Raw genomic sequence first — 23,190 nt, forward strand, 5'->3', positions numbered from 1 at the left:
TGTGCTTTTTATTATGTAAATGGTCAGCCCTTTCATCGTGCTGGAACAAATTAGTCCTCTGATGTCTGCAGTGCTTAACTGAAGAATTCAAATCACTGATTGCTGTATGTGTGCAACAGCAGAGCCCAGGAAAAATGTTTCTAAAGGTGTCTTTCAAACAGCACATGCATCTCTGTGCCATGGAAAATAAATGCACACTGGTCCATCATAAGAATCTGTATCTTACATGTCAGTTCCCCAGGAATTCAAAAAGTTTTCACGGCAGGGTTTCAGATGGTAAAGGGTACATTCATGGCATTAGTACAATTGTAAACACAGTTGTTCAAAGACTCAGAGATGTGCACTTTTAAAACTGTACACTTTTTTTTTTTAATACAAAACTATTTTTCTTTAAGCACAGAAAGAGTCTTTAAACTGTGGGTGACTACCTGGCCCCAGCTATCCTACTATGATATTGTCATACCATCGTACCCTTTAAATGTCATAATCTTCACAATTTACCTTGCCCAGATCCGCAGTTTGTTCTGCTGTATGGATTGCTCCCTTACACGTTTCAGACAAAACTAGTTAGGCTGGTTTAGACAGCACGAACCCTAAATCTTTGTTAAAAAGAGGTCCTGGAAAGTTCACACAAGTAGGTGTATCATCACATCTGAGAGACCACTAACTTCTGAACAGGAAAAAGGTGATGGGTAATTTTTTCAGCTGTCATCAGCTGAGTGCAGAAAAAGATACATGTCCTTGTCCTTGTTTGGGGATTCATCGTGCACGTTAGACAAAGTGAACCTGATCATGCTTCTTCCATCCCTTTCTCTTCCTTCCTTCTTCTTCTGCATTTTTAAACTGTTTTATTTCTAAACAGAGATATCGCCCCCAACTCTAAAGTACCAAATCTACTTTAGGCACTTACTGTTATTTATAACATCATTAACTCCATATAGAAAAAAAAATTATATAAGCCACGGAGAAGGGACACTTTCTGAAGTCCTTCACTAGTTGAGACAGTGTAAAGGAGGTGGATGAGGCAGATGAAAGAAGAGTAGGAGAGAACATTTGATATCTCCAGCAAAGGGAAATAAAAATGTGAAGACTATGTAACTGATTAGTAACACTCCCAACAGAGATGAAAAAATACAATGATAATAGACAGTTTGAAGATTATAGCAAGCGCAAGCCAATAAACAATTAGGATAACAAGTTGACTGGACTTGTTAACGTTAATCCAACAACATTTGCAATATATGACTTTGGTGGCAGTGTACTTATATTAATATTCTTTTAGGATTGGGCTTTAGCACTCTACTAGAGGGCAAATCCAGTTTGCAAATACAGCAAATCAGATGGGTATTTTATATCTGCTGTTGCAACTAATCTCCAGAGCTTGATCAACAGGAACTTCTCTAGACTCTTAGATTCAATCTGAGTTCATTTTCTAGCTGTGAGTGCTGTCAAAATGATAAGAATAAGTACTAAACTTATTCACTAGACCTCGGTCATGCTTGCAGAGTTTGCTCTTCCTTAGTGACAGGAAGGTCATTTACCCCTGGAGGAAATGAATAGCAAGCCTGCTCCGCTTCTATTTGTCCTTTGTTGCAAAAAGACAGGTTGAAGAGGCTAATTAGCTGTATTCATCGTATGGTATTGGGCTTGCCCTTCCTCTGCAAGACATACATGCTCTTACGAGTAAGCACCTCCTGCAGATAGGTGATAAGATGTTGGAGAAGGTTAGTTCTGTTCCTATATAATTAGGCTGAACAGTAGTAGACTTTCCAGTGTGCAGTTATACAATGTGTCATATCCTGTGTCCTCTCCAAAAGCATGTCATCTTGTTTTCTTTGTTTGTTTCTTTGCTTGTTTTGTTTTTACCTTTTCCAGCTGTTACAGTTACTGGAATGCTGTGTAGTTGTGGTATGGAGCCTGATCATGTAAATCATTACATATACACTAGGAATGCCAGTTCATCACTTTGGTCATTTGTCTCAAGAAGACGAAAGAAATAACTAAGGGATCCATTTTAATAATTTTCATTTTGAAAGGTGCTGTGTATAAGAGTGCATTAATTCCTTATCATTTTAAAGGGGCTGCTTTGAAGTATCTTGGAAGCAAGAGAACATCCCTTCTGCACTGGAAAGCTGGATGACAGTACTACCTGCTCTTCAAAATACTTTGAGTACTATCTTCATCAGTTCTATGCTTACTCAACCTCTATGACTTCTAGATCAAATTTTCTCCATTTATGTCAGTAAATAAGACAGTGCTTCCTGATGGCCCATCCTGTACACTCAAAGACAGAATTCAAAAGTCAAAGCACGTTATTTCTGACATACATTCTCATCACTAGGGACATTCAAAAAGATGCATCAACATATCAGTTAAAGCAATAATCTTAAAAATAAAATCACCATCTCCTTCACATATTTTACCATTTTTCCATCCACAGATGGAAATAAGTCTGGATTCAGACCTAAGCCTGGACATTAGTTCAGAGTTTTGCTGATTAGGCTCTCCACAGAGAGCCCATGCTATCAGAAGAAAAACTGATTAATATTTATTTTTTATCACTGAAGTAAGGAGAATGGATTTCACACAAAACATTCCAGCCCTGTGGAACATAAAAATGCCTTTCATAAATGCTCATTGTTCTGTGTTACGAGTACATTTTCAGAATATTTCCGTGTATAAAGCTTTTTTTAATGCCAACAAATTAAAATCTGGAGTTTGTCTAAGCAAATAATTTCTAAGGCTATATGTTCTTGTCTACAGATGTCATGGGAAACCTTTTTTCACAGAATCTCAGGACACAAAGCAATTAAACATTTTTTAATAAGACTGCCTTATATTTAATAATGAATTTATATATATATATATATATATATGGATAGTATAATCTTTCACTGTTTTGTTCTTAGGTCATTAAAAACACCCATGTCAAATATAATGCATTGATTTGTTCTTCTACCAGACTACCTCACACTTCCTATTTGGTAGTCCTACCTGCTTGGCTTATAAACGTAAATGTTATTTGTGATTAATTGGACTTGAACTATTTATTGTTAAGTATTTTCCTGCTGCATTCTCTCTCATCTGCATCAAATTAAGTGAGATTTCACCTAAATTGGCAAGTTTGTTCTGCTTAAGATGATTCATAATAGCCACATGTTTACATTCCACAGATTTCCAGACATGGTCTTCAAAAGGGGGAAAAAAATCAGAAACTTGAGCAACTTTTTTCTCTGACTTTCCACCCTTTCAGTGTCCAGCCACATGTCTACAGGCACCTCTCCTTTTTCTTCCCATCCATACAAACTCCCATGAAAAGAAAGTCCTAGTTTTCTAGGAGACTTTATTATGACCTGAGGTTATTAGCCCAGGGTGAGTATATTTTAATCACCTCTACCTTTGTACAGATTTTTTGGAACTTGGCACGTATGACCACATCCATTGGAACAGCATTTCTTCACTCCAGAACATTCACTATCAGCTTCACAGCTTTCAACACAGGCAGCTGCAAAACCACTGGCCTTCTCAGGTGCTGGGCAGTCCCCTTGCTTCACAGACAGGATGTACTTAAGGAATTCACAGCTAGTTAGGCATTCATAATTCTTCTTGGGGAAAAGAGGCTAAAGGGGAAACAAAAGAATTGTATAAAGTTTTCAACAGGGGAAAAAAAAAGAAAATAAAAAAAGAAAAAATGTTGTACATTTTCCAAGACCTCCTAAAGGAATATTCAGATTTTCAGCTTTTGCAAGACTGTCCCTGCAGATTTATATATTCAAGCCACTTCTAAAAAAGCATTCCAAGTCCAGAATGATGAATTCCCTCAAGTAAGAAAGACCACCATCTTTAATGGAATAAAGTTGTTTATATCTGCCAGCTTCCCCTTGTTGTCCTCACATTGGCTGGCTACAAAGTTGCTCAATGACAGATTAAAAACATTCCCAAAACAAAGGGGAAGCAATGGTCAGACAGTCTTTTTTTTGGACTACCCCACATTCCTCTCTTCATACTTCATAACACTTTACCCACAATATCTGATGTAATGCCACTCTAGATAAATAACTGAAATCTTGTCTCATTATACTGTTTGAACTGAGCTGGCTAAGAGAAGATTTTGTAGCATCTTTTATGTTCTTGCCAGCATATTAGTAATTGTATAACTCTTCATGGAACTGCAACTAAATTTCTGATAAAATTATCAGCAGAAAATACAGATTAAAATAAGCCTTAAATATACTGATTGAAGTTCAAAGTAGATGCTACTTCTCTGAGAAATCAAGTCCTAGATATATGAGAGGTTGCTTCAACGCATAGACATTTTATAGCATGTGTACTACTCAGAAGTTTACAAGGTTCACTTAAAACTCCATTAAAAATATCATCTAGCACCCTGGGGAGAACATTGTGTGTGACATGGGGACTTCATCTCCTCTTTTATCTGGTGTTTTATTTAGTTCGGTGCAAAAACAGCTAACGTGATTCCCTCAAAGTGATTGGTGGAACTGTAGATGGGCAACCCATGTAACTGGGGTTATCTATAGCCTGTCTTTCTATCTCAGAGCAACCAAAAACCTTCCGCTCTGACAGATCTGATTTACAGATTCCTAAGCCTACCCAGAAATTATAACCCAGTCTCCATCCAACTATTCATGTCATTTCTGCAACTTCCTTCCATATTCAAATGTTTTACTTTCTTATTTTTACTGTTTTCCTATTTCTGGTAAAATGAGAAAGACTCCCCTGTTATGGAGGCCCAAGTGTTTCACAGACTATATGTCAGTTTATTCTCCAAAGTCACTGTGGTCCAAGAATGTGCCACTACGTTACCTCTGCTATCTTGTCCTACAGAACAGTCCAGAATTTTTGAATCAGGTTTTTAAGGATGCATTTAGGTGTTACGGCTTAACCAGCCTAAAGGCTGCCAAAATGAGCAGTCCTTACATCTCCTGCTGACGCCAGTGATCCTTGGACCACACTCCTGCTGTTCTCCCCATTGGAATGCACCTGATCCCATGGTTAGACAGTTAAGAAGCTAAACCAGCAGGAAACTGAATTTATGGAAAAAAAGGAGTCAGGTAAACTCTCTCCTTTTCTTCTTCACACATAAGGTTCCTTTAACATTAGTACCCTCATTGAGTAGATAAGAAGTAACATACCAAGCAGGGACCTTGAGAATCACAAAGCTAAATTGTTGCTTCCAGATTTTTCACAAAATACAAAAAGATTGAAAACACTCTCAAAGGAAAACAGCCTTGTTTAATTCAATCAAACTATGTCTATGGAGCATACATGAGTCTGAGAGAAAGGAAAGTAGTCCCGTACTTCTGTGTGTGTGTGAAGCTAATTTCAAATCCTAAAACATCACAAATTTGCAGCTACTTAATTAAAAACTTTATAGCTCCCTGAGGCATAATACGTCCTCAAGGCTTCTCCTCCTCACCCTATTTCACAGCTCATTTTTCAGTTAGCTGCTAAATGTGCTGCTCTTCATTACAGGCCTTTGAAGTTCTAAATTTAGCTTCAACCACAAAACACTAATCAAAGAGGGATGCTCACTGTTTTTAACTACAATAGAACAGTGTTCTACAAATGTTTTCCTTTTAAACCAATTTTATACGTATTTTCACCCATATCTGGAAACATACAGCCTGAGTGAGAAGTGATATACGAGAATGACATAAATTAGATCCACTAAAACTGGTTTATTACACTACCCTAGAGTTTTTTATATGAGGAAGCAGCAATTAATCTGGGTTAAAGAACTCTTACAAGGATTGGTTTTCATGAGAAATTTTTCTTTGTCTTCTAATGTAACTACATACATCAGTAATCCAGTAAACCCTATTTACACATAGTTGGATCTAAGTATTTTTTTAGTTGAAATTATAGCTTTTCCTGATCATCTTTATGATGCTAAAATCATTTAAACATAAGACATGCTCTTGTACCAGAAAAAGAGTGCCCAGAGCAATGAGGGAGGAGTTAAATCAGTATATCACTGAGATCAATTCATCACTTAAGGTCACTTCTATTTTTTTATAGGAAAAGCTGAAAATCTTCATAAAAATACACTTTCATAGACTTCAATAAAGTTGTATCTCTATATTGATTTAGTTCTAATAAAGCAGCTTTCTATTGAGATGATATTTCCATTTTGTACTAAAAAACACTTAAGAACTGTAACAGCTGATTTCCACCAATTGAGCAGAGCCATGTTTTAAATCCAGTAAGACCATCTCCTTTTTTGTACTAGTTTAACTCATCTAGGTTTGCTTATTCACCAGGTTATTCTGAAACATGATTCAGGAACAGTTTTCCAAAGACTTGTTCCTGAATAATTATGTATTTTGATAGTAGTCTTCTGAACTAGGAGTCCACAATCCTGGAGAGATATTCTTTTAGAAATCAGATTGAGTTTCACATACGGGAAAGCCATCTTTTCTAGCTACCCAGCACAAGGATTTTCACACAATGACATTTTATCTTTTCAACAAAGATACTCTTTCTTACACAGGGCCAGAAAAGATAGAAGGGCATGTGGTAGAAATAGCATCTTGCAGGTGGGATTTAATGGCACCTTCTGAGAGAAGTTAGGTAAGAGTGGCTGGATCAAGTCTTAAAACTTCAAGTTGAGATAAACCATTTGGTCAGGAAAAAAAAAAATTTTTTTAAACTCAGACTTAATATGTCTAAATTGTTATATGTGTACCCATTCAAATGAAGGCAAATGCTGTAAAAAACCCAAGTTTGTTAGCTGTCTCCTTGAAGCCAATAATTTAAATGAAAGAGACAGCTAGAACAAAGTGAGAAAGAGTGCCCTTGGGCTGACTTACCTCACAGAAGCTTTGGCAATGGTTTTTCTTCAGGTCCCAGGACTCTTTGCAGGGCTCCAGGCACTAGGAAGAATCAGGAGGCAGAGAAGTGTCAGGAAGAGAAAGAAATAAACAACCACAAATGACCCAATTTCTTCTCCAGTTGTTTGTTTGGCCCATAGGAAGTTAATAATAGGCTTTAAAAATCCACTTCTCCTGAGGATAAGATTGTGTCATTGAGTCACGGTGTCAGAGCAAGGTCATGCCAAGCCATGGTTAGATTACAAGAAATATTTTCAGTATTTCTTACTGTACAAGGCAATTGCCTCACTTGTTTATACGCCATCCTATTTTCCGCGTTATTGAATCTAGGTCCTAATACCATTTAACACCGTGCCACTGGATCACAGAGACAATGTCAAAAGCACTACTCTAAACTACAGAAAGTTAAATCTTCTCCTCACTGACCAGCCTAAAGATTAGACGGGCACATGGCTTCCCAAGCGAGAAGCTATTTCATCAAGCTTTGGAGTAAACTCAGCAGAGGTTTCACCACTATTCCTGTATAAATAGACAATGTTCACTGGTCTGTTAGCAAAGCCACTTTACTTCAAGTACCATATTATCATTTCTTCACCTTCAACCTCTACTGCCATGGTTATACGCAGAGTTGAGATTCAACCTCTGCAAACCACAGTCAAGCTTCACAGCATAGCATAAACTATTAAGAGCATTTGCTGCAGCTGAAACATAAATTCAGACTCACATCCAGAAACCTCTTCTCTTCCTTTGTTAGACATATGATCTTGGAAAATACTGCCACTGTTGGGAGTTAATAACACCTACTCATTCTGGTAATAGTGGAAAGATACTTATTGCACCAAAAAGAAAGGCCTTTGACATGCAATTAAGTAGTTATATAACTTGCTTCTCTTATACATAGTATTAGATTGGATCCCTATATATTTATGCTATTCAAAAACAAGCATGACCACTTAGAGGTTGTACCTCAGCTGTCCACCTGTACCATTAATGTACTAAAAAACTTAGTGTTTTAAAAGTTAACCATTTTTCTTACTAGCAACACCTGAAAAATATAATGAAACCATTAGTCACAGAAGTTATATATTTCAGGAATGAAAAATACCACTCAAACATTTTCTATATATATATATATATTTTGGTCTTTTACACTCAATTTCTATCTCTTGAAAATTCACAATGTGCTGTATACAGAGTAATTAGAAAGCTACATTACAAAATGTCACTGAAGTCAGTAAGTTTAATTCATTCCAGAGTACCGCTCCTTCCATGGTATAGTTTTACCGCACATTTGAGCCCAATTCCACTGTCATGCCAATTTTACAACTCTCCTAACTGTCTGACGGATTTAGCCCCAAATTACAGAGGTATAAACGGTGTCAAGACAAAATGGGCAACATTTTGACCACACTGGGACTTTGTCAGTGATCCTCAAGGCTGTCAGGATTTCCATATCCTTGCCTTCTCTGAATTCTTGCTTCACCGCTGCACCGCCACACAGAGCGTATCTAAACCAGCATGTCCACAACCTTCAGGTGACAGCTAGAACCAAGTTCATGCCGACTGGCCCACCTCTCTTGCGGGCTCTAGAACAAAACAGTTGGTACTCCTGGAAGGAAATACCAAGATGCTGCATGCTTCAGAGGGTTTGTTCAAGGCGCGTGTACCAGGATGTCTTTACGTGCAATGCAAGTAGGTTCCAGCACTTGATGCCTTGACTGGCTGACTCTCTGCCTCAAAAATCACTCAGGACAGCCCAGGCTACTTTAGCTGAGCCCCAGCATCTCCTGCCGTCAGGGCAGGCAGAGACGATGGGCATGTCAACTCAGACGCTTTAAAGGCAAGATGGACAAAATGAAGCAGGGCTGAGCAGTGTCCTGCAATCCGACTGCTCTCAGAATACTCCAAGGGAAACAGATGATGTAGCAAGCCATAAGACCTCCATCATAAGCTTTATAGGCTCTGATTAGAGTGCTCTTACCTATACATAACCAAAAAAATCTTCCTACTCCTGCCATATGAAGAGTCCTCAGAGCACTGGGCATAGCCCAGCACCATGGGCTGCTGCAGAAGCCGACTGCCTAGCTTTAGTGGAGCTGTACCATTCTGTAGGTTGGAAAAAAACCGGTAGCAGACAGAAATTTTGCCAATAACTTTGCACTAGAAGACTTTGGGACTGTCCTTCTAAAAAGGTAGTTATTAAGCTTGCAACAGCAAAGGTGAGAGCACCTCACAAACACTGAGGTTTGTGCATTTACCCTCTTAGCTACTCTGTTATGAGTTTCCCCGAAACTGAGAAGCTGGAAAAGCTGGAAGCTCAGATCCAGGTCTCACCTTTGAGTCCTCAACTGAAACTGTAAATCAGCTGAGATCTTAAGATCCCCCCACTATCGGGTGAGCTTTTTCCTCTGAATTGCAATAATCTCAGGTACAGAGATACCTTTTCTTCCCCATGAAGTCTCTCCTGATGTTTTTTATATGGAGAGGGAAATGTATTCCAGATCCAATGTGTTCTATACATGCTAGCTCTGAAGAAGGGCTATTGTGCACATATTTTTGTCTTTTTCCATACATTTCAGCTTTCCAATAAACTCTCTGTCCCCATAAACTTTAGCCTGCCTGGTTCTGTTAAACTTTCTCATCCCATTTACATGTGTCACTCTGAGCTGTATCTTTCATCTGGAAAGGGTTGTGCGTTTTTTCTCATCTTTGGCATGCTTTGCTATGAATGTACATCAAGATGAGTCTACTGAAGAACACACATTTTGCAGTGCTCCGCACAGTACTGTAATAAACCATTTTTCCCTCCGCTATGGATCTCCCCCATTTTTAGTCCATCCAGCCAAGGCAAGCACCAAGTTGAAAATTCTCTCAAGAAAAAGCAGAATCAGGCTTTACATCGACAGCAGCTGAAGGTTTTCTGACAGGTATCGTTCCGTGCGTAATAAAAGTTAAAATCAAGAAAATGTGAGTCAGAACTAGTGGCGATAACATCTGTTTTCTTAAATCCAAGTCTTCAGAGAATACAAAAAAAGAGCATACATCTTAAAATTTAAAATTTCAATAATACATTTCTAATAATTTCAATGCAACTCAGCAAAGACCTGACCCAAAGCTCCCCCAGACCAACAGGAGTTATTTCACTGGTGTTTAGCTTAGCCTTGATGTCTGAAAGGAAAGCCTACAGCATTTCCCACCGATCAGAAGAGTTCCAAGGAAATATCTAAAACACCCATGAGAAAACTATTCCCACCCAGCAGGTGAACGCATCCAGGTTTTCTGGATTAGCGTAAATGTGCGAGCCTGTTAAAAGGATACTGAAATCCTCTATCCAGGATAAAAAGGAATCCAGGCCAAGCAGCAAGCTGGTTTTGCCTCCACTTTATGTAATAAAAACCACCTTGCAGACATCGCCACGCGCCCTCAGAAGCTAAGCGGAGGTACGTAGCTGGCAGACCACCCGCAGGCAGGAGGGCTGAACCGGTCCTTACGGGCTGGCGGCACTCTTCAGAAGATACCGGGTGTTAATTACAATGGCCTTGCTAAATGGAATCCTCCTAAAGCACCTGTTTTATCATCTGTGGATAAACCTGGAAGTTGTCGGCTTGCTTTCTTCATCCAGACTGCTGCAGAGCTGTTATTCAGCACTAAACAACTGCAGCAAAAGTCAAAAGGAGGGCCAATAGAAAGCACCGCAGCATTTGTCGTCCTTCAAAATTTCTGTGTGTGAGTACATATGCACACACACATAGGTATAATATATCAGGTACTACTGTAGCTCTGTTAATACTTAGACTGTATAAAATTAGGAACAAGGGCAAAGTACTGTTTCATTCAAGGGAGAAGGATTACTATTGCTTTAAAATATTTTGGTTTGTATTTTTTTATTTCTTTTTTTTTTTTTAATTTGCAGTTAAGGGCCCTGTTAGAGAAGGGTTTTTTGTTCTGATTTTTAAACTATAAATACAGCAACTATGAGATTAGCATATGAAGCATACCATCTACAGTAGTTAGTAAAGGGATTTTCAAAATAGTCCACCAACACTTTTGCTTAGGAAATGTTGCCTTTCACTTGAATGGGAGAGAGTTACACCAATACAGCAATTCTGAATGCCTAATAAATTGCAAAACATCATTTAAGTATTGAAATAAATACTTATTCAAATACTGTATATTTATTCAAATATTATATTTAAGTTAAATAGCTGATATGACATATTTATAACTGTTTAAAAAGCAAACAATTATTTATTTCAGAGTAGAAGAGTCTACCCACAGTACTTTTGTCTAATAAGGCTTCTTTCTTCACCAAAGGGGAACCAAGTCATATGCAAACTGTTGTGAAAAGAATGGAATCAAAGTGTTATAGCTGGAATATAATTATTCTTTTCATTTTCATTCACCATTCTGGTTTCTCACAACAGTAAGGTCAGAAATTAATGATTTATGTTTGCAATATATATTTAAGTGTTTTTGCCGTCCTAAGGCATTTAATTAAATGAACTTAGATGGTTAAAAAAAGGAAAAAAACACCTTTCAGTGTACAGTCTCCTAAGAACCTGCCATGTCATGAAGACAAGCACCTGAAAAATACATATACTTACTATCAGGCACTGAGCAGAGAACATTCTTGGGGTCAGGAATTCAACCAAAGTCAAAGGAGAATATAGTGTTCATCACTCTTAGAATCATTTCGTGATGGGTACACTTACATATACAACTGTGCCCAAAGGAACCATGAGAAAAGTGATTTTCAATCTGTAAATCTTAGCATAGTGGCAGTAAACACAATGTAAAACATAAACAGGCAGCAAGAGAGAAATAACTGATTTTGAGATTTTTTTTTATCTTCATCTGCTGTTTATCAATAGGAATAGATATTGTTACTTTCTGTGTCTCAAAAATTGGACTGTGAGTTGTCCAAAGAACACAATTTTTTGGTTTCAGAACAGTAAATGCACAGTTGAATATTTACCAGTGCAAATCAATTAATAGCACGCTAGCTTGGTAGAACAATATTAGGCATTAGCTGTATCACATCATAGAACATACTATCTTCTGAACAGTGTGAACAACTACTTTTCTTCTTTACTATATGAGTCATGAGATGCAGGATGTGTTTATTGAAACTATTTCTCCTGATAAAACTGAAGAGATGCATCAGGAAGATTTATAATTTAAAAAATTTGGACACGTCAATTAAAAAAAATCTCCCATTAATTTTGAATTATATTTTCCCAAAAGACCCATACACACAAAAAACAATCCTCAAACATTCTCTTCCTAGAAGATACATCTCATTTATTAATGCCAAAAAGAAATATCAGTATTTATGTTACTGTTTGAATCAAAGACCAAATTAGATTCTCCAAACTGTCGCATGAGTCTGATTTGGTGCTTCTGCACTTAGGAGGACACGATGTAATTCTAAAAGCTATACCTACAAGGAAATAATTTAGCAGAATAGGAGAATATTAATTACACGTACAAGTAGGTAAGAATCACAACTCTTTGACAATTTGCAATGAAACAGAAGAAAAGCATCCTGGGATGAGACCAATGAATCCATCTGAAGGACTTCGGCTGCCCACTTCAGGAATGTACATAATTTTTGTCTAATCATTTTAAAAAAGTCTATTTATTTGTCTCTCAAATTCCTGTGGTAATGCATGTCCTCATAAACTTTAAGATGGGTATTTTCCTTCTATAGATTCAAGGCAGCTTACCTGAATTCTGCATATTAAAATGAAAGAGGTGTTTGGTTATGAAATTGAAGTTAGACACACTCTTTTAAAGATCCCCGTTCAATTTTTTCTTCATCTCCAGTTTAAATCTCTGACCAGCCCTAAGGTATGGGCTGTCTACCCACCCGGAACACACAAGTGTGACTGTTTCATAATGTACGTTACAAAATGAAAAGCTCAGGTAAACAGAACTACATGCCGTGAGAATTTCAGGCACTTTGAGTGAGGAATCCTGCAGAGGCAGGTAAGTGAATCCAGAATTGTGATGCAAAAAAACCTTTTCTCATTCCCATGCTGGATTATTCTGGATGCTCTCCAAAACCCACGCTCAATAGTTTGATTGATTCGGAGGCTTCACGTGAGTCATTCTCCATGCGAGTGGTTCTCGCTATCAGGGTACTGCACTCAAGCTTGTGGGCACCTTTCCTAGTGATCAAGCGCCTAAGACGAGGCACTGCAGCCCTTCAGGTGTGAGAGATTCCAGGTGCTCGTACACCCTGTCAGGTCACGCACGCCCTGTACACATCTATCTTGTTTAAAACAAACCGTTAGAGGTGGAGATGCACTAATGAATCAGCTGGTTCCTCAGGCCAAAAAAATCCCCGAGCCCAGACAGGAGTGTTCAACTGCAGAATCAGTAGCCGTCATATTAGCTTGTAGATCGATACACGCTGCGCAAGAAGCCTCTGAGCATTCTGTGGGATCCATTTTAAGCCGAGTCAGTCTCTTGCTTCTCTGCCTCTTTTGCCTCTCCTCCCCCATTAGCAGACTGAACCATCGGAGCACCAGTCACCAACTTTCTAGAAACTCGGTGTGACATTTCAGCTCCTAAAATTCAGTTACATTTAATGTAGACTGGGAGAGGTTTAAGTATCTTTAAAACTTTGAAAGTCTAATAGAAACAACTGCGAAATGTATTCTTTTATGTAAAATAGCAGTTTCATGTAGCTACTTGGAGTTACTCCTCTGTTCATGTTAAAGAGATTCTCATGAGAATTACACTAGTAATATATTTCCCTTGTAACTGAACAAACAAATGGGTTAAATGACAGAGAAAGGTTCCCTGACTGTGTTGCCTGTTTTCTCTCCTGTAGGTCAGTGAGCATCATGATTTGGTGAAAAGGAGTGATTTTGTATTCCAGGATCAAGTCTTAATTAAATTAGTTACAGTTGGGGTTATTCTGTGACATTATCATGTACACTGGGAACCCAGCTGATACTGTCTGAAAGTATTGCTAATTGTAGAGCTGGTTTTGAATGAAAGCCAGGTCTTAGATTTTAAATGGTCACTAAAGAATGTGCTTGGTTAGAGTGAACTGGGTCTTTAAAATCCCTTTAAGGAGCACTTCTTAGTCTTTCTCAAAATGTATTTTTTCTCGTTCTGTACTGATGACATCCTGACATGTACTGTGATGGGGCAGATGACAAGGAACAGGTTACTAACGTGGAATTTGTTATCATCTGCAAGTATTAATTTATTCTAATTAATAAAAGTATATATATACAAAGAAAAAGAAAAATCCTTCATTTGTAATCAACATTCAGACAATGTATCCTTACGTTTCAGGACAGATGACCGCTTTGTATTTTTCAGAATTTAACTGCTCAGAAAAAAGTACCAACTAAATACCTGGGGCTGGCACTGAAACTAAGGGAATGGTGTCTCTATTGGAGATGTAGTTACAGCTACGTTAACTATTCTGAGTCCTCTTCAATTGTAAGGTATCAAAGTACAGCACAAACCTCCAGGGTCCAACAGGAGCAAGTAGGGACAGACAGGGACAGGGACCAGCAACCACATTATATTGTATGATATCACCCAAGGGTGTACCTGCGGTATCCTTGTCTTGACTTGACTGGTAGTAAATTAAATTGATGTTGTTTCTTCCCCAAGTTGAGCCTGTCTTTAGCCCGTGCCCATAAGTGGTGAGTGATCCCTCCCCATCTTTGTGTTGACCCATGAGCCTTTCTTTATATTTTCTCCTCATCCCACCTTGGCCGGGGTGGAGGAGCGAGCGAGCAGCTGCGTGGTGCTTTGTTACCAGCTGGGTTTAAACCACGATACACCCGAACAGACTTTTTTGGTTAAGTCACATGTGACCTCATCCAGAGCAATTTGGCATTAAAGTACTAAGGGTTAAGTTATGAGAATACAGCATTTTGTGTTGAGTTCTAATATCATCAGAAAGTAAGAGGGAATATAAGCCATCCAGCAGTGGTCTTTGTCAACAAGAATGAGAGCCATATTTCCTAGCAGAATTTGGTATATCCCTTATGAAAAGGCTAGCAAAAGCTGTATAACAGAGATCCAAAAGATATCATTACATATGCAACTGAAATTTATTTTTAATAATTCTTATCTAAGTAGGATGATGCATACAACCTGCATGTGAAACATGGAATTTACAACACATCACTTGCTTTAGAGAATTTTCCAGGAATTGCATTCTTTCTATTTCTCCTCATTGTTTTTATATTTTAAGAAAAAGATGGTAAATTACATCTTCCAACTATATGCTAAATATAAACCTACAAAGGGAGACCTTCCCTATCTGGCACCTTGAACTGAAGTCTTGAAAGTTATGAACAACCCCTTATTCACCTCAAAATGGTGTTAATACTGAAATACTTTTAAAAATTACATTTCAAAACCAGCATTAAATGGTGTTACTTCTGGTTTCACATCCAAGCAGTGTGCTCTCAATAAACGTAAATTGTTTCTGCAGATGGGACTGTTAGTGTCTCATAACAGACAACTAAAACCTTCACTTCACCAAACCATGCAGAACATAGCTACAGTATCTTCCAATTATGAATTCTGAAGGACACAGAAAAAAAAAATATTATTATCCAAAATGATGTTTCTTTGAAGCTCTATTTTGCTACTTGAGCAGGGAGGCAGACAAAGCCTTGATTTCACCTCTGTTTACTCAGCCTTTTACAAGGCTTAGACATACAGTTACTGAAGCAAACTGCAGCAGTTTTAGGTGCAACTGTTATCTCTGTTACCAGCACTTTGGAGAGTGGTCTGGTCATTTGAATGGTTATGTCAGAGCAGAAGCTTTACTGGCTGCAAAGCCAAGCAGCATAGTTTAAACTGCTATAGCAAATAGCTGCATTCGATGTGTATTTATTTTACTTGGGTGTGGAGGGACTAAAAGCACACACATGGACAGGTATTACTGCTCTCCACGATTATGCAAACTTGCTAATATCAAATCAGCACTTACAGTAAAGGAAATTTTCAGAAATGCAATTGTTGCATATCCAACAAAAACATGAACTTGAAAAAATAATTTCCTTTTCTTAATTGTCCAGTTCATTTCAGTAGACAAACATCAGGGATGCCAATACCACAATTTTAAGTGTTAGCAATTTGAGTTACCGAATGCCTTCAATACCCTAAGCAAATAAAGGAAGCCTTACGACTTAGGATCAGTATTTCCTGGAATAGAGATAGGGAAAGGGCTAGTCAGTATATCGGTTAAGTCTGTCCAGACTTTTGCATATACAAAGCAGCATTACAGGCTTTGCTCCTAAAATGGAGGCTCCGTTTCAAAAATTTGGATAAAAAAGCTGTTCTGACTGCATTGATCTCTGAAAATCCACCATTTCAAATCTCCATATGCTCCAACAACCTGCATTAGAGCACCAGAAAGACCAAGACCACTGCCAACAACTTCAGGTCAAATTTCCTGGAAGTCCATGTAGCCTTTGCTGTAAATTCCCAGAATTAAACAGCAAGTGAAAGCTACCAGAAAAGTTGTACATGTACTGATGGTGAGAATCACTGAAGGTGTTGAAAATGAAGGAACTGTTCTGACATAAAATATTTGGAAAGTAAATGACTATTAAAAAAGGGGGGGGGAGGGGGGAGAGAAGTCATATCATCACACTGTAGCAGAAATGCAGCAGTTTCAACTCTAATCCTTTTAGAGTGAAAATAACTTTCAACACTGACAGCTTGATAACTATCTGTACGGCTTAGTTGTCTGGCATGTCAAACTTTGCCAGCAGAAGTGTTTGGTTGAAAGGACAGAAGAACAATCCTAGGATGCTTTTCATGTTTTTATTGTTACCAAATCAAAATCATGGCCATCGATGTCAACAGAAAATTGGCTCCTAAACATTAGTTCATTCCTGACCCGTCCTTTTCAAAGTTTGTTTACAGGGTTTTGTACCAGCAGATGAAACTGGGACATGTATTTTCGTCCCTTTTCCTGCCTCATAGCCTAGAGCTTAACACAGTCACCAAAAAACACCTTTGAGTTCTTATTTTGCCTGATTTTGAAACATGGAATTGAACTTAAACCTCCTACATTCAAGATGAATGCCCTAAACTTAAAGTATTTGATGGAGCTTTCTCTCTCCTCCTGAAGCTGTTTCATCTTGTATAAGCAATGAGTTCTTCTCTAGAGAAGAGCCTTAAATGTGAACCTCTCACCTTGAAGGGGCATGCCCCAGCAGCACTTTCTGATCCTCCTGAAGTTCTTCTGAAATGCTTATAATAGGTACAAATATTTTGGTTATGTCTCAGTGCAGTAGCTATTCCACCACCACTTCTTTGCTACAGAGATAATATTCTTTTCCACATTCTCCTTTTTTCACATCTTTGTTTCTGCTACCAACCTACACTGGCTGTAAAATTGTTGTTCCAATTATCCCTATTCAAACTGTTGCCTCGAAGATTGTTTTCCTATCCTATTGCCTTGGTTTTCTGTGCTGCATCAAGTGCCTCTTACTCTCTTTTTTCAAAACTCTTCCTAGCCCTTATTCTAAATCTCCACATTCTGAGGTTTCACCTGTCAAGATACAAGGCATAGCATTGGCAAAATGCTATGAAGCAGCAAGTCAAGCCTGGAGCACTAGTGTGCACACAAGATATGTACTGTGGCAAAATGCATAAATAATTTTAAATCAAATGAAGAGTGATATAGTCTAAAAAGGTTAAGAAGCCCTTTTCTAATAAACTTCTTTCTGATAGTGATAATAGCTTTAATTGCTTAGTGCCTTCCTGCTTCTCTCTGTGCTATTGCTCATGTATGGAATTCTTTGGTAGCGTAGCTACCATATTAATGAATAAAGAAATTAACTACCTGAATCAAAAAACAGTAGCAGTTTTGCCTCTCTCTGAACTTTTTTCCTTCAGGCTGTAGTCCCACAGTGGAGTTTACCAATGAACTGATTTGTCATGTTTGCATCTGTTCCACCAATCTATCATGGATCAGTCATGCCAACTCTTTCTTTCCGCTTTTAAAGCTTCTCCAAGATTACATCTATAACCTAGAGAGTAAAGCAACATGGCAGAAACTTTCCACTTGTACATCCCTACTGTTTCTAGATCACTGTTCCCTGCCACCCTTTCTATGCGGATAGGGTCCAAAGAAGGCCAAAGAAGGTAATCTAGTAAAAAAACCAGTAATATTTACTGCTAGCAATATTGGCCTGCAAAACGCAACAGCTTTTCCCTTCCAGATATTAGAACTGCAGATGCGCTTTCACAATTTGTTTCCAGCAGTAGCAACAGTGATCAGCTGATGGATAACTTTAGGGTTGGACTGATGATCTTAAAGGTCTTTTCCAACCTAAATGATTCTATGAGAAGAAGCCCATCTTACATTCTACAATGCCTCTCTCATAAGCTGTCTTTTCATCTCCTAATAGTTGAATATTTGTTTTAGTGATTACATAATACTTTTAAAGTGAAAGTGAGCATAAATATTTTGACATTTTATATATGCACAGAATTTTCATTGAGAAAACATGATTCCTTTAATCTCAGACAGACAAGGGAAAGCCTCTTCAAGCTGGCACTTTCCCCTCCCAATCTGTTACAAGGCAGCTTCAGATAACCACACGCAGTCTTGTTATAAACACCATCTTGCTATGCAACTTCAAGTGTCTGTCAGAGCAGCGCTGCTCTCTCCAAGCAAAGTCAAGGTTTTTGTTGCTGTTTTATAAATGAGTTAAACTACTGAACTCTTCTGATAACAGATGACTATCCTTATACATCACCCTGCAAATTCACACATACATTTCTGAATGAAAGAGCCGCAACTAAATGTTCTTTTAGCTTGTAGCCACCACAGTACTATGGTTTTATAGACCACCTAACAATCAGAGACGACGAAAAAAAGGGGGGTCTTCTTTGTCTAAATCGTTACTTTGTTTCTCTTCCCTGGCTTTCTATTTCCCTCCCAGCACTACCATCACCATCAGAAACGACATATTCCGCATAACTAAACAGCAAGAGCCATAGGGCTTTTCACTTCTAATTTCACGCCATAATAAAATGCAGTGGTTGTTTCACTGGGGGACCTGAAAAGCCTTCCTTTGTGAGGCTGTTTGACGGTCAGGTTAAGTATCACACTCTGGCAGCAGGCATCTGTGCATGCCTCTTCATGCAGTTATGGCAAAGGAGGAGGAAAAAGAACAGAAAAATGAAAAGGAGGTTGTCTTGAAAAAAATATTCATCCCCTGCTCTGAAGCGAGCAATTCACATTCTATTGCTTGGCCTAAATATTTTTAAATATTGTCTGTTGGCCACCTCATTGATAGACCAATCAATCTAATAACAGTAAATCTAGAAAGTTTTCAGTGTACTCAGAGTTACGCTTGTTGCTTTAATGGAAAATCTATTGACCTAATGTAGACTGATGATACACATTTGTGTAGGTGAGAGGAAGGAAAAAAAAACAGATCTGAAGAAAATACATTTGCATTTTCATTAATTTCAGAGTAAACAAATTCACGAAAGAACAGTGAAGATGATCAGCAATAACAAACAAGAAATATGGTATTTCTAAAAAGTACCAGGATCATATGTAACAGAAATATTGCTTCATTCTATAAAAATAGAAGTTAAAATTCCATTAATCCAAAGTACAACGGGAACAAAAAGCCAAAATGTAACAGGAAACTCTGTGAAGTGTTCTACATTAGCTTTTTCCAAATATATTCCCACTACACAAAGAATGTTTTTCTGTCCCATGTTTAGAAACCCTATTGTATCCATTGAATCTTTTGTAAAAAGAGATAATGTGATTCCTTTTCACAATAATCTCTTCATGTATCTTAACATAGTCTACCGGATCACCAAAATGAGTAAAATTCTATCAATTTACATGACAATTCATAGAAAAAACACTGCTGAGTAATACTTTAAAAGTTAGATAGTTTCACATATTATTTGGAAAAAAAAAAATTTAAAAAAAATCATGTTTTAAATAATAAAGTGTCTGAATACTTTAAAAAATTAAAACAAAGTAACCTAAAATAGCTATGTTGTTTCAAAGGAATTCTTTCCAAGGTTATTAAGTAAATGGCTTCCCTCCTATTATTTTTCAATGCATGCTATACATGAGCAAGAAAGACTACACTTACACGCTAAATTTCTTTATAAGTATCTCTAATTGTTATACCTTTCAGGTTATGGTTATGTGATGGGCATAACCAAATGCACGTAGCATGGGGAATAAACCAGGGGAGTTAGAGGCGTGTGCGCACTTGCAGGGCGATGATCTTACTGGCACCACGGAGGCGTGGTGGGATGGCTCCTAGGACTGAGTGTCGGACTGGAAGGGTACAGGCTCTTTCGGAAGGACAGGCAGGGGAGACGAGTTGGGGGTGTCTCCCTCTATGTCAGAGACCAGCTGGAGTGCATGGAGCTCTGCCTGGGCATGGATGAGGACCCAACCGAGAGCCTACGGGTCAGGATTAAAGGGAGGGAAGGGATGGGTGTCGTTATAGTGGGGGTCTGCTACAGGCCACCCGACCAGGCAGGCTGAGGGGATGAGGACCTCTATAGACAGATGGGAGCAGCCTCAGGTTCACAAGCCTTGGTCCTCATGGGGGACTTCAACCACCCTGATATCTGTTGGAGGGACGACACGGCAGGGCATCAGCAATCTAGGAGGTTGCTGGAATGCGTTGATGACAACTTCCTTCTCCAAGTGATGGAGGAGCCAACGAGAACAGATAATATGCATGACCTTGTTCTCACCAACAAGGAGGGACTGGTGGGGAATGTGAAGCTCAAGGGCAGCCTTGGCTGAAGTGACCATGAAATGGTGGAGTTCAAGATCTATAGGGCAATGAAGAGGGTGCACAGCAAGCTCACTGCTCTGGACTTCAGGAAAGTAGACTTTGACCTCTTCAGGGATTTGCTTGGTAGAGTACCATGGGATAAAGCCCTGGAGGGAAGAGGGGCTCAAGAAAGCTGGTTATTAATATTCAAGGATCACCTCCTCCAAGCTCAGGAGCGATGCATCCCAACAAAGAAGTCAGGCAAAAATGGCAGGTGGCCTGCATGGATGAACAAGGAGCTCCTGGACAAACTCAAACACAAAAAGGAAGCCTACAGAGGGTGGAAGCAAGGACAGGTAGCAAGGACAGGGAGGAATACAGAGAAATTGTCCAAGCAGCAAGGGATCAGGTTAGGAAAGCTAAAGGAGCTAAAGGAATTCAATCCGGCCAGGGACATCAAGGGCAACAAGAAAAGCTTCTATAGGTACGTTGGTGATAAAAGGAAGACTAGGGAAAATGTGGGTCCTCTCCAGAAGGAAATGGGAGACCTGGTTACCTGGGACATGGAGAAGGCTGAGGTACTCAGCAACTTTTTTGCCTTAGTCTTCACTGGCAAGAGCTCCAGCCATACCACCCAAGAAGCAGAAGGCAAAGGCAGGGATTGGGAGAATTAAGAACCACCCACCGTAGGAGAAGATCAGGTTCAAGACCATCTAAGAACCTGAAGGTGCACAAGTCCATGGGACCCGATAAGATGCATCTGTGGGTCCTGAGGGAACTAGTGGATGAAGTGGCTAAGCCACTATCCATCATATCTGAGAAGTCATGGCAGTCCGGTGAAGTTGCCACTGACTGGAAAAGGTGAAACACAACCCCCATTTTTAAAAAGGGAAAAAAGGAAGACCTGGCGAACTACACGCCAGTCAGTCTCACCTCTGCCTGGCAAGATCATGGAGCAGATCCTTCTGGAAACTATGCTAAGGCACATGGAAAATAAGGAGGTGATTGTTGACAGCCAACACGGCTTCACTATGGGCAAATCATGCCCAACAGATCTGGTGGCCTTCTACGATGGGGTTACAGCATTGGTGGATAAGGGAAGAGCAACTGACATCATCTACCTGGACTTGTGCTAAGTGTTTGACACTGTCCCGCACAACATTCTCGTCTCTGAATTGGAGAGACATGGATTTGATGGATGGACCACTTGGTGGATAAGGAATTGGCTGGATGGTCGCACTCAAAGTGTTGCGGTCAATGGCTCAATGTCTGAGTGGAGAGCAGTGACGAGTGGTGTTCCTCAGGGGTTGGTATTGGGACCGGCACTGTTTAACATCTTTGTCAGTGGCAGGAACAGTGGGATTTGAGGGCACCCTCAGCAAGTTTGCCAACGACACCAAGCTGTGTGGTGTGGTTGACACGCTGGAGGGAAGGGATGCCATCCAGAGGAACCTTGACAAGCTTGAGAGGTGGGCCTGGGTGAACCTCATGAAGTTCAAGAAGGCCAAGTGCAAGGTCCTGCACCTGGGTCAGGATAACCCTAAGCACAAACACAGGCTGGGTGATGACTGGATTGAGAGCAGCCCGGAGGAGAAGGACTTGGGGGTATCAGTGGATGAAAAACTGAGTATGAGCCAGCGATGTGCACTTGCAGCCCAGAAAGCCAATCACATCCTGGGCTGCATCAAAAGAAGTGTGGCTAACATGTTGAGGGAGGTGATTCTGCCCCTCTACTCCACTCTCATGAGATCCCACCTGGAGTACTGTGTTCAGCTCTGGGGCCCCCAGTGTAAGAAAGACATGGACCTGCTCGAGTGGGTCCAGAGGAGGGCCACGAAGATGATCAGGGGGCTGGAGCACCTCCCCTATGAGGACAGGCTAAGAGAGTTGAGGTTGTTTAGCGTGGAGAAGAGAAGGCTCTGGGGAGACCTCATAGCACCCTTCCAGTACTTAAAGGGGGCCTACAGAAAAGCTGGAGGGAGACTATCAGGGAGTGTAGTGACAGGACAAGGGGTAGGGGTAATGGTTTTCAACTAAAAGAGGGTATATTACATTAGAAATTAGGAAGAAACTCTTTACTGTGAGGGTGGTGAGGCACTAGAACAGGTTGCCCAGAGAAGTTGTGGATGCCCCATCCCTGGAAGTGTTCAAGACCAGATTGGATGGGGCTTTGAGCAACGTGGTCTAGTGGAAGGTGTCCCTGCCCATGGCAGGAGGGTTGGAACTAGATGATCCTTAAGGTCCCTTCCAACCCAAACCATTCTATGATTCTATGATTCTATCGAAATCCATAATGCCACCGAAAGAGGGGCAGTCCTGAAGTGGGATTAGCATTCTTTTGCATGTAAATGTGCTAAAACATGCACTCCAGATGAAAAACTGACCAGTTTTTAGCCAAGTAAACTTCCCTATTCAGCTCACTCAGTAGCCTCATAAAAACTAGCTGTCTGGTCTGCGACATGCGCAAAAGGGAAGGGGAGAGGAGTCTGTAAACACCTCTTTAATTGAGAGCCTGCACTTACACCAGCTTAAGCCCATCACAAAACCACAGTCTAAAAAACAACTAATAT

General features: G+C 39.6%; 1 protein-coding gene across 1 annotated transcript in view; it reads right to left on the reverse strand.

The window, feature by feature from the left end:
• The window catches only part of ANOS1 (anosmin 1), a 149,120-nt gene that overhangs the window by 57,764 nt on the left and 68,166 nt on the right, over positions 1-23,190 (reverse strand). The window contains exons 3-4 of the mRNA XM_029999126.1: positions 6,831-6,893; positions 3,398-3,620 (exon numbers count right to left, since the gene is read on the reverse strand). Coding sequence (XP_029854986.1) covers positions 3,398-3,620; positions 6,831-6,893 — 286 coding nt within the window. The remainder of the gene's footprint in view (positions 1-3,397; positions 3,621-6,830; positions 6,894-23,190) is intronic.

Source organism: Aquila chrysaetos, chromosome 23 (genome assembly GCF_900496995.4).
Source record: "Aquila chrysaetos chrysaetos chromosome 23, bAquChr1.4, whole genome shotgun sequence".
NCBI classification, from domain to species: domain Eukaryota; kingdom Metazoa; phylum Chordata; class Aves; order Accipitriformes; family Accipitridae; genus Aquila; species Aquila chrysaetos.